The following is an 11,148-nucleotide window of genomic DNA, read 5'->3' as shown; positions in this document are numbered from 1 at the left end:
CAGCTCAGTAATTCAGAGCAGGGGCCTGAGGCGACATGTGTTCAGGGAGAAGCTCCAGCCGTGTGGAAGCGTGGGGGACTGGGACCCAGAGCATGACTCAGAGACCACAGGGCTGAAAAGGCCACATTCCCTGAGGCTGCATAGAGAGATCAGTAGGGTAGCCCTTCCAGCGCACCTAGCACTGGGGAGGCCACAGCAGGTACCAGCAATGAGAAACCAGTGAGCAAAAAGCTGCTGGAAACCTCAGTTGTGAGGAGGGGCTGGAGGAAGGCTGCAGACATCATGGCAGCCATGTCATGTTTTAGGCGAGACAGAACAGAATGAATGAAACCCAATTAAAATTACCCCCGCTCCTGATTTGGACACCGTTCACCCTTACCCAGCTCACTCAGCTCTCCTCAAACCTCCCTCTTGTGTTTTTGAAAGCTGTTTCTTGCTCTTTGAGCTTATTTTCACTGATGATATTTCAGCATGATGAGAAACCCAAGATGGCTGCGTTTCTATCTGCCTGTACCTGTGCTCAGGAAGCTTCAGCAAAGAGCCTGGCCAAGGAGTGTCTCTTAATTGCCATCATGTCCAATTGAAAGCTTTCAAAGAGCAAAAATAGAAATTGTACTGCTACCCTAAGTAGTACCTACCTTGTGTTGCCATGCAACAAGGCTTTATAGAAAAGGTAGAGAGTAGAAAGGCGTAGAATTTGCGTGGAAAGCACACGGTACTCTCAATACCACCATACGCAGAGCTGGGCAGTTGGCTGCTAGGTCAGAAGGGACCCTGAAGCAGGCATCAGGCTCACAGCTTTGATAGTGCCAAAACATTCGTGCAGTAGCAGTTCTCCCAGTGTTGGGATCTCATCCTTTTCCAAGATGTTTGTGTTTCTAGGCAGTATTCAGGATACTGGAATGAATCACTGCCCTAGGCTACATCAGCTGCCTCATCTAGTTGCTAAGCTGTTTTCCCGCATAACTGGTCTTTCCCTCTGAAAGCAGAGGATAGGATATACTGGGAAGGGTGGGTTACAGGGGGAAACAGACTCGGGTCCATTCCTCCTGCTTTACAGAGACCTGTGCCACAGCTAGCAGGTCAGAAAGATCCCTGGGGCGTCAGAGGCTTTGGAAAGAGCAGACTCACAGCTTTCCCAATCACACAGTGGTAATTCTCCCCATGGCCAGGGCCCATCCTTTAAGAATGCTTCGGACTCCAGGCAGCTCTTCTCATTGAGCCTTCAGTTCCTGCATCACAGACTGCATAATGCTGGAGGGTGTCACTGTCCCCTATCAAGTCCAGTACCCTGTTGTTCTGCTGTTTTCTTACTTACCTGCTGCTTTTTTTCTCTTTGTTTTGCTTCAGTCCATTTTCCCAGTTTCCAAGGCTACACTTTTCCGAGGACCAGTGATCATCCATCAATTTACATCCCTAAAAGAAACCCATGTCCAGTCCATACCTACCTGTTCAACATGGTAGCTATCTTCTTGTTAGCTCAGCCTTAAATGCCACATTCTGACAAGGGCCACCTGGTTCCAAGCTCGAGTTCACCCAGCAGCATCTTATGACAAGCTGCAAAAACACCTGACAGCTCCAGCTCACAGCCTTTTAGCATGTGCAAGACTCTACTTACAGGGCTGTCAATGGCATAGGCAGGCTGTTTGAAACCCTGTCCCCAGTGAATGTCCCAGAGCACCCGTGCAGAGCACCCTAAAAAGGCTGCTAACCCTCTGCAGAGGCACTCAGCCCCTATTTCCCCCACTATCCCCAGGGAGCTGACAGATGCAAAGACATAACGGTGGTGTGCATAGCGATTGTGGTTAGATTTTATTGTATTTTTGTTTGGTTTTATTCTTTTTTTTTTAACCATATTATTGTTATAATACAAAATATACAGACTGGAGATGCCAAGCGGGTTGTGGGTCACCATGCCCCAGGGCAGGGGGGTCACGCCATGCGACCTGCAGCGTGAGGGGGGTGGCGGCATCTGCTCCATGTGGCAAGGGATGGTGGGTACCACAGAGAGGGAGGACAGGGAGACGGAGCTGTGAGGGGTAAGGGTTGGGATACCTGCCCTCCCACCCGTGGGAGACTGCACATGGGAACTCAGCCCCACGGCAAACCCAGGAATGGGACTGTGAGATGAGCAATGTGTTGAATGAACCTAAAAAACACATCATATCTGCAAGGGCTGGGCCAGGGGCAGTCCTGCTGGGGAGCAGCCCCATAGCTTTGGCTCAGGGCCCTTAGATTAGGGTTTCTGACAGCTCTAACACCAGGGGCTCAGCCTGGGTCTAGGGCCCAGCCCAGCATGGGTATTGGCTTTGCTCAGCCCTTCCCTTTAATCTCAGACATCACAGCTGGGGCCAGCCCTGATTGCTTTTGGCTGCAAAGGACGCAGAGGCTGGAGCAGCAGAGCCAGGGAGTGATGAGTTTGGATATGTTCCCAATGCCTGTGGGATTGCACAGAGGGGCTTTTGAGGTTGGCATGGGTTCATTATCCCATGGGCATCACTGTCCTAGCTACAGCTGAGGCCTGCCTGCACAGACCCAGCTCTGAGGAGCTGGTAGTGCCAAAAGCATAAGGAGCCCCAGGCTGCTGTATCCATCCGTGAGGTCCACAGGCAGGGTCTCATGTGGCCACACCAGGAGAAGGGGATGAGCCTTCCCTGCCTAAAGGTGACCCTCCATCCTTCTGGAAGCACAGCAACAGGACTGACTCCTAGGCAGTCCCAGCTTTGACTTCATCTCCAAGGAGCTGCCAGCTCAGCCATGTCACCAGCACAGGGCTTTGCCTGTAGGGACACCTCTCTGCCCCAGTGCTCACTACCCAGTACCCTGGGTAGGCTGGGGTGAGCAGGACATGGGAGCAGGGGAAGGTCAGCAGCAAATGGTGCTGGGAGCATGGCTGTGAGGCCCAAGAGGCAGGCTGGCTGATGGAGGCCAGCACATCTCCCTCCTCCATGTGTCCCCATACCGTGGCTGCTGTATCCTGGGGAGGGGTGGAAAGGGTGTCTCTCCATTGGAGCCTCGAAGTGGATCCCTGACGTTCCCTGTGTGCCAGCACCCCAACCTCGAGGGATAGGAACTAAGGTTGCAGCTCTCCCAGCCCTGCATCCTCCATTCTGGGAGACGAGTGCCACAAGAAAGCACCTTGAGGTCCCTTTAGTCTCTCCTCATTCCACATCGGGATGAGCCTCCTAGGACTAACTGGGCCTTCCAGAGTGAGGGGCTGCTCCCTAAAACTCATGCAGCAATGAACCCCAAGTGCCTGTGCAGCTGCCTTGTCCAGGCATGGCCCCTTTGCCCATGAGGGTGGCCAGCAGCTCCTGGTGGACATGCCGGACAAGCTTCCTGTGGCAGGGCACAGCCAGGGCACGGGAGGAAGCCAAGGCGCTGGCACCTGGTGCAAGACCTCTGGAGGGTTTGGGCTGAGCCAGTGCTGGGGGCTCCCAGGGCTGAGGAGGGTCAGGGCTGGGGTGCTGTGGCTGCACGGGACGCTGTGCATGGGGGAAATCTATCACAGCCAAAGGATGAGGTTTCCCTGCTGGGAGCAGGTGCAGGGAGGTCCATCTAGGCCAAATGCTCACCCCGTGTCAGCCATGCCCATGCTCCAATGTCCAGAAGCACCTGCTTGGGATCCCCCAAGGAAAGCAGAGCCAGCCCAGGGGGAAGGGAGCATCCCAGCGCCGACCGTGTCTCCGGGAAGGGAGACCCGTTTTCATGGAGGTGTCTGTGCAGCCGGTGGAGAGGAGGCTTGAAGGAAAAATCGAGAGAGAAGCAGGTTCTGGGCCCAGTGGCAGGAGAGCTCAGCTGGAGGCAGGTCCGGGAGCTAAATCACACTGTCAAAGAGCTGCATGGACCGCATGATGTTCTCATCCTGCAGGGAGGATGCAGGAAACAGGTGGAACAGCAATCCGGGCAGCTTCCCTCAAGCCTGGCTTTAACCTCATGGCATCTCTGACCCATGGGACAAGAGCCTCAGGGATTACAGGCAGTTTCCAAGCCCCACTCACCTCATCAGCACAGAGATGCAGGCACAGATACAGTTCCCAAAGCAGAGCCCCAGCCTTGCCCCTGGAAGCCCCGCCTTCAGCCTGCTCTGCCAGGAAGGCAATGGAGGGAACAGAGGTCCCCAGGGGACAGTGAGGTGGCCCAGCCCCAGAGCAGAGCTGCAGGTGGGTTTACCTTCTGGCAGGACTCCAGGAACTCCTCGATTGTCACCACGCCGTCCTTGTTTCGGTCCATTTTCTGCAGACAAGCACAGCACGGGGGGCATGGCAGGGACAGTCCCACGAAGAGCCCAGCATCCCCTGCTTGAGTCCCACATCCCACTACCCCAGCCATCCCCAAGCACCCAGCAGGACCAGAAAGGCCTTTTCTGTTCCTGGATCCAGCACAGTCTTGCTTCATCCCCACTGTGGGGTGTTTTCTCCTGCACCATGCCAGGTTTGGGGCAGCTGTTGGCTCTCTCTGGAGTTCTGCCTCCCCAGAATGTACTCAGCTCACCTGGAAGAAGTTCTCCACGTGCTCCCGGGGTGCTTCTTCCCGCATGGCTGGGTAGGTGTATTTGCCCATCATGTCATAGATGGACTTCATGATGTCCAGCATTTCCTGGAGGGATGGGGAGCAAGGTTGCGAGGTCAACATGGGGCTCTGCCTCCACCTGGTGCCCAACCCACACCTTTTTCATGATGCTCTCAAAGGACCTGTGGGGTGCTTAGGAGTGTTACTGCCAGCTCTGTGCACAGTGTGGGGCCATGTGTATACTTGCATGTGTGATGGAGGAAGAAGCAGAGCCCTCATCCACCCTCCACCCCAGAGACACACCAGTGTCAGGGGGCCAGGAGGGACCTGTCTGAAAAGCTGAGCTCAGTAAATATTGACACCCCCCAGATCTCCTCCAATGCTCAGCTAATGCCCGTGAGTCCTGCCCTCATCCCTCCAGGGACAGATTTGTCCTGGCCTCAGGGACTATCCTGGACCCCTCATCCCACCTCTTTGGTGATGCAGCCATCTTTGTTCAGGTCGTAGAGGTTGAAAGCCCAGTTCAGGCGATCATCAATGGTGCCCCGTAGGATGGTGGACAGCCCAGACACAAAGTCCTGCAAGGATGGACAAGGCAGACACGTGCAGTTGCATCCACAAAGTGTCTCATGGACACAGGGCACAGCCCTGCTTGTCCCTCCTGCAGAGGGGGAACTCAGCCCTAAAGCAAGTGTGCCCCAGGGCTGGGCTGGCAAGGGAAATACTGAGTATTCAAAAGAGCCTGTAGAAAACTGAATGTCCCCAAATATGTCCCACACTTGGGTCCCAGGACCCAACAAAACAATGTGCATTAGGACCTGATGTTCAGCCAAAGCCTGAACAAGACCCAGCCATGGCTGTGCCTGCCACCCTGGGTACCTACAAGACAAGAAATACAGAAAGGCTCCTTTTTTATTGCTTTTCACTGCTTCCCCACTGCCTCTGGGAATTTAATAAACTCCACCAGGCCCTGTGAAGCCCTTCATCCATCTCCAGCAGCAGCACTGTGCAGCCCTGCCCAGGGACATGCCCTCCCTGCCCCACTGCCGTCTCCTCCCTGGTCACAGCTCACCTCAAAGCTGACGGAGCCGTCATGGTCAGTGTCGAAGGCATTGAAGAGGAAGGTGGCATACGTGCTGGAGTCTGAGGGAAGGTAAACAGTGTGAGGGGGTGCCGTGTAAACCCCCGCTCTGTGGAGGCACCCGTGCAGGGCATGGCAATGGGGACAGGGATGGGCACTCACCTCCCTGCGGGAAGAACTGTGAGTAGATCTGCTTGAAGTTTTCTTCATTGACAATGCCACTGGGGCACTCCTGCCAGGGCAAGCCACAGCATCACCTCCATGTTACAGAGAGGGGCTGAATTGAATCCCCCTTGAATCCCTGCATCTCCCCTGCCATGCCTCGCAGCTCTGCACTGCTTGGTGAGGTGGATCTAAGGCAGCTTGAAGCATCTCCCTAATTTTGTGTGCTGCACCCCTCACTGGAGGGGCTCTGCATTCCAGGCACCCAAGGCATGGAGCACAGGATCAGACCTCCCAGCTGAGCTCCCTGGAGGTCGGATCAGGCCATAGCCTGATAAGCTTCAATCCTAAGGTCCAAAAAGCCTTTGCAAACCCTGGACACCACTGGGTGCAAAGCACCCTCCAAGGTGGGCATGGCAGCAGAGGCAAGGCTAACAAAGCTGGTCAAGGAGTACTCACGTTCTTGAAGCCTCGGTACAGGACCTGCAGCTCTTTGCGAGTGAACTTGGTCTGCTCCTGGAGCTGCTCCAGCCCCTCGGGGCGGTGGCAGACGGTGGAGAGCTCAAACTCATCCTCAACGCTGTCTGCAAGGAACCCAAGGGGAAGAGAGGGTGGCTGAGGCCAGCACCATCCTGCCCTGCCCTGCTGTGCTGGGAACAGGAGAGGCACCTTGCACAGCGCACCCCGTCCTCTCAGCTACCCAGGGTGACATGCTTTTGGAGTGTTTCTGGAGCAGGAGCTGTGTCTATGCCAGCAGGGAACACTCAGGGACACCTTTGGAACAGGCATGTTGCCCAAGGACACCCTTGGCAGCAGCCCCCCAGCCTCCGATACAAAAGGGGGGTGTGAAACCCCCCAGTGCTGAGAACCCCCTTGCTTGCTCTTCTCTTCCACCCCAGCACAGACATCTGCCCTGTGCAGCTGAGACCATGGATGTCCTGCAGGTCTGTGCTGCACTTGGACTTGTGTCCAGCAGGAGAACTGCCCCCCATACCCAAGTCCCCCCCAGCCTTGTCTGTACCCATCCTGCCCACTGTGCCCCCCCTTCATTGATGGCCTCTGCCCTCCACCTGGCAAGCTGCACAAGCCCTGCCTGCAGCAACCAACACCCCCTGGCCCCACTGCAACCAAGAGGGACTGTGACCCCACAGCAGGTACCCCCCATCCATGAGGTGGATCATCTCCTGCCTCTTCATACTCACCTCTTCTCCCAAGGGGGGATCAGCTGACACCATGGGGCATGGGGTGACCCTGGCCAGGGGCTCAGACTCACCGCAGGGCCAAGCACACTCAGTGCAGAGTGGGTAGAGGGCTCTGGGCAGCTCTGTGCTCACTCCCTTCTCAGCCCCTTTTGCCCACCTCCATCACACCTCCATCTCCAAACCAGCAATGAGCAACAACCTCCCAGCTTTTAAAACAGTGCCAGGAGGGTCCCACTTCCCCGAGTCAGCTCCAAAGCAGGTCTTGCCACCATGCATCCTGTGGGAGCCACTCTGGGGAGCTGGACATGGGGGAAAACCAGCCTGGAAACAGGCGAGGACAGAGGTGGTTGCAGAGCCCAAAGGACAGGACCCTTCCAGGGCAGGACTGATCCTGACAACCCCAAACCCAGAGCAGGGCAGTGGTGGAGGTGCCCCCTTCCCTCGGGCAGGGCCAGGGCGAAGGGCAGGCAGCAGCGCCGCTGGGGACACACACACACAAAGGCAAGAAGAAGCACTTGCTTTCGCTGAGCGAGGGGATGGATTTGGGCCGGCAGCAGGGCAGCAGTTTGAGGAATCGCTGCTTCAGCGCTTTTTTAGTTTGGCCCGGCGGGTTGCCTGGAAGAAAGAAGGAGTCACCAAGCAGAAGAGTTAACAGAGCAACGGCCCCGGACCCAGCGGCTGCAGGGTGGGCACCCGGCGCAGGAGAGCAGGGCAGGGGCAGCACATGCAGCGTGAGGCCAGAGGAGCAGGAAAGCAAAGCCCAGCCCAGGCTCTGCTTGGCCTTTCAGCTTCATCCCAGGACAAACCCGGCACTGGAGTTTCCCTCCTTGGGAAGCATGGGGATGGCAGAGGGGTAACCTTGCTGGGCCACCCACACCCAGCCCCTCTGCACCCCACCACTGGAGCATGCTGGGGTGCACTGGAGATACACAGCAGCCCAGAGACCCAGGAGATGGCAGGGCTGGACTCTGCCTATTAGCCTCCATGAAAAATACCTGCTCCCTCCCCTCCCCATGGAGCTGTGCAGAGAGGCAGGGCAGGATGGAGCCCAAGAAACAGCCTGCAGCTGAGCCGGGGCATCATATCCTCCCCAAAGCTTGGGCTGAGTTTGATCCTGCTGGCACCCGAAGGCTGAACAGGAAGCATGCACCAAACCCAGCCATGCAGCCTGACTGCAGCATGCACCCCCTCCCCAACCCAGCACTGGGATCCGAGCCCAGGGACCTGCTTTAAGACAGCCAGAAGGGGAACAGGGCTCAGGGCTTTGCCTCAGCCAGACTATGGAGCAGGGTGAGGGGGCTCCCCACATTAGCCTGGCCCATGGCCATCACTTCCAAGTGTCCCTGCATTAACAGCAGGTCCCCTTACTGCACAGACCCCACCACCATCTCCTGTTCCCCCCTCTGGACCCTACTGGCTTTGCTCAGCCCTATCTTTCCCAGCTAGTGCTGCCCCACAGCCACAGACCCACAGGGCCCCACAGTGCCTCAAGCCAGCCTCAGTGCAGGAGTAATGCCACAGGCGGGGAGGAGGAGAAGAGGAGGGGGATGAAGGCCGTGCTGGGCTCCAGACACCAAAGGGAGGCAGACAGCAGCATAGGGCACCAATTGGACGAAAGGTGCAAAGTCCCTTGGGGGCTCTGCTGACATTGTGTTTGCTCCAAGCGCCCTGGACATCTGCAAGCAGCAGATGCCTTCATCCTGAATCCTGGTTTTGGGGTTGTTTCTCTAGGGGGGCTAGCAGATGGGGCTTTCTTAGCCTTGTGGGGCTGAGCTGAGGCCCCGGTGCTGGGGAAATGGTGCTGCATGGTACCCAGCTCCAGGATAGGGATGTGAATCTGCATCCAGCAGCCCCTGCTAGCAGGTTGGTCCTCAAGTGCCCGCAGGCAGGACCTGGGACCCTTTGAGCCCACACCAAGGCAGCAAGCTGGGGCAGTGGAGAACAGCTCCAGGAGGTCATTGTCTGAGCAGGACATCACATAAAGCCACTTGTCCCCAGGGAAGTGGCATCCACAGGAGGGTGCTAGTGCTGTGCAAACATGTAGGGATGCACAAATGCACCCCCTGGCATTTGTCATTTGTCACAGGGTGACAGAGGCAAGGGTGGGGCCAGGATCTTGGTGCTGGCAGGACAGCACAGCCTGGCTCCTGTCTCTCTGGGGTTTGCAGGCAGGTGAGGAAGAAGGCTTTTTCCTTTCCTAGAAGCAGGCATCAGTTGTGCCTAAAACATGATTTGACCCAGCTACTTTTCTAGGGCTTTAATTCGCAGAGGGAAAGGGAAATTGCACCTTTCAGCCTTCCAAGGACGCTCTGGGTCCCTCTGGCAGAGCCGAGCTATGGGAACAGACCTGGGAGGAAGAAACAGCCCCTTCACCCAGGCAAAAGGGACAGAGTGAGCAGAGCAACACCCAGTGCCAGGGTGATGGACCAGAGGAGGGAGCAGGGTGGAGGGAAACCACACAGCGGGAGAGATGCAACAGAGAGTAAACTGTGGTTGGACTCACAGGGGCAGCAGGTATAGGCACGTGCAGTAGGTCAGGTCAGGTGCAAGTAACACTTTAGTTTGTTATGAAGAAGGAAAAAAGAAAAAAGAAAATAAAGAACATGGGCTTTTGCTTAAGGAGGAAACCAAAGAGGGCCTGATTCCAGGGGCCCCGGGGCAGGGGAGGGAGCACATTCAGCACATGCAGCTTAACAACAGGAGAGGGGTGACCAGGGCTGGGGTTTTGCTGTCCTGGCTTTAGTGCGCTTGAGGGCTCTGCTGGACAGGACACACCTTCCCCTTTCTGATCCCAGCATCCAAACCATGAGCATGTCTGGAGGCTCCCTGGGCTCCCCCTTGCTGGGAAACAGCTCTGCCCAAAGCAGGAGCAGAGCCCGGCCGTGTGCTTCCCTGCTGGGCACACTGGATGTCCACAGCACAAAGCCCTATCCCTGCCAGCAACAGCTCCTTTTCCAGCCATTGCTCTGCCCCTCTGCCTCTCTGCAAGAGCCATCAGGTGGCTGGCAGAAAGCAAGCCAGCAGAAGGGGCTGGCGGTGGTTTATCTGCAGTGGGAGGTCTGCTGGGTTAAGTGGCTTGTCATTTCCTATGCGTCACTCCACAGCCCAGCATCTTTGAAACGCACACACACACAAACCAAGCCTCCATCTTTGGGCAGCACCAAAAGGAGAAGGGATGTGTCCCTGGGGGCTGGATCCAGCCAATGCTGGATCAGGGGGTTACATGACACTGGGATGACATCCCCATTCCCAGGGAGGACCTAAGCCTGAGCTTCTCCATGGTTTCCCCAGAGGAAAAGCAGAAGCCAGGGTCAGCCTGATACATATGGCTCTAATGTCCCTCCCTTCCCCACAGAGCCACAGCCATCAGCACCCTTGCAGTAACAGCTGGCTGGGGAGACCAACCCACCCCTTCTAGCATCATCTTGCTAGAAAAGACCCTACAATAACAAACCAACAGTGCCAAAACTCCCCCGCTCGCTCTCTCAGTAACTCCTCAATAAATGCATCACCACAATGGGTGGAAGATGTGCATTCCACAGCAAGACCCCTCCTTAGTGTCCCCAGCTGAATGCCTGTCCACAGCACATTCCAGGATGGAATCTGCATCAGCAGCTTGGCTCCATGGGGCAACACTGGGTCAGGTGGAAGGGCAGGAGTTGGTACCTCAGGGACAATCCACCAAGCACCCTGCCCTAGGAGCAGGGATGACATGGGATAATGCACTTGGCAAGGGGACCCTCTGCCTTCTCAGATAGATAGCATGGTTGGGAAGCATGAGGACAAGCCCCAGCTAGGGCAGAGGGGTAAGCCAGAAGAAGTGGCATGGCAGGGCCAGGGGAGCATGGGGAAGGGATTGGCAGTTCCCAGAACATGTTCTTTTCAGTAGAGGAGCCTGCATCCACTTCCAGAGCATCCCCTTTTCGTGTGAGGCTGAAGGCACATCACCAAGCTCCCCCTGCCAGGCCATGGCTCTGGGTCCATCTGGGCAGCAATGCTGAGCTCAGCTGCCCCTAAAACCTGTGTCTCACAATCATCCCTGTGTAGGGCTTAGCTCTGAGCAGGGTCCACCAGCCCCCAGCTCTGCCCCCCCTCTGCAGTGCCTGGCCTCAGGCAGCACCACCTCCTGGTGAGGGGACCACAGCTGACAGGGGCCTGCAATGAAGGCTGCAATGGAGATAGGAGCTCCCC

General features: G+C 56.6%; 1 protein-coding gene and 1 long non-coding RNA gene across 4 annotated transcripts in view; one reads left to right on the top strand and one right to left on the bottom strand.

Moving 5' to 3' along the window:
• Positions 1–83: 83 nt before the first annotated feature.
• Positions 84–1,799, top strand: LOC130605484 (uncharacterized). The gene is made up of 2 exons (XR_008973716.1): positions 84–199; positions 1,351–1,799. It is a non-coding gene; the product is annotated as an uncharacterized LOC130605484 (long non-coding RNA).
• A 1,614-nt stretch (positions 1,800–3,413) lies between these two features.
• The window catches only part of KCNIP2 (potassium voltage-gated channel interacting protein 2), a 43,192-nt gene continuing 35,457 nt past the window's right edge, over positions 3,414–11,148 (bottom strand). For 2 of the 3 annotated variants that reach the window (XM_057420989.1, XM_057420988.1), the window contains exons 2-8: positions 6,215–6,339; positions 5,756–5,825; positions 5,585–5,655; positions 4,983–5,090; positions 4,495–4,599; positions 4,174–4,236; positions 3,414–3,865 (exon numbers count right to left, since the gene is read on the bottom strand). In XM_057420989.1, coding sequence (XP_057276972.1) covers positions 3,818–3,865; positions 4,174–4,236; positions 4,495–4,599; positions 4,983–5,090; positions 5,585–5,655; positions 5,756–5,825; positions 6,215–6,339 — 590 coding nt within the window. In that variant the 3' untranslated portion in view covers positions 3,414–3,817. Of the gene's footprint in view, positions 3,866–4,173; positions 4,237–4,494; positions 4,600–4,982; positions 5,091–5,584; positions 5,656–5,755; positions 5,826–6,214; positions 6,340–7,472; positions 7,573–11,148 lie in introns of all 3 variants that reach the window. The other variant, XM_057420987.1, reaches the window with a different exon arrangement.

The sequence above is a fragment of the Pezoporus wallicus genome, unplaced genomic scaffold, assembly GCF_028554395.1.
Source record: "Pezoporus wallicus isolate ANWC-B61680 ecotype Strahan unplaced genomic scaffold, APGP_CSIRO_Pwel_v1 contig_3365, whole genome shotgun sequence".
Lineage (NCBI taxonomy): Eukaryota > Metazoa > Chordata > Aves > Psittaciformes > Psittacidae > Pezoporus > Pezoporus wallicus.
The sequence above is the reverse complement of the archived record's forward strand: the minus strand, read 5'-3'. Positions and strand labels throughout refer to the sequence as shown.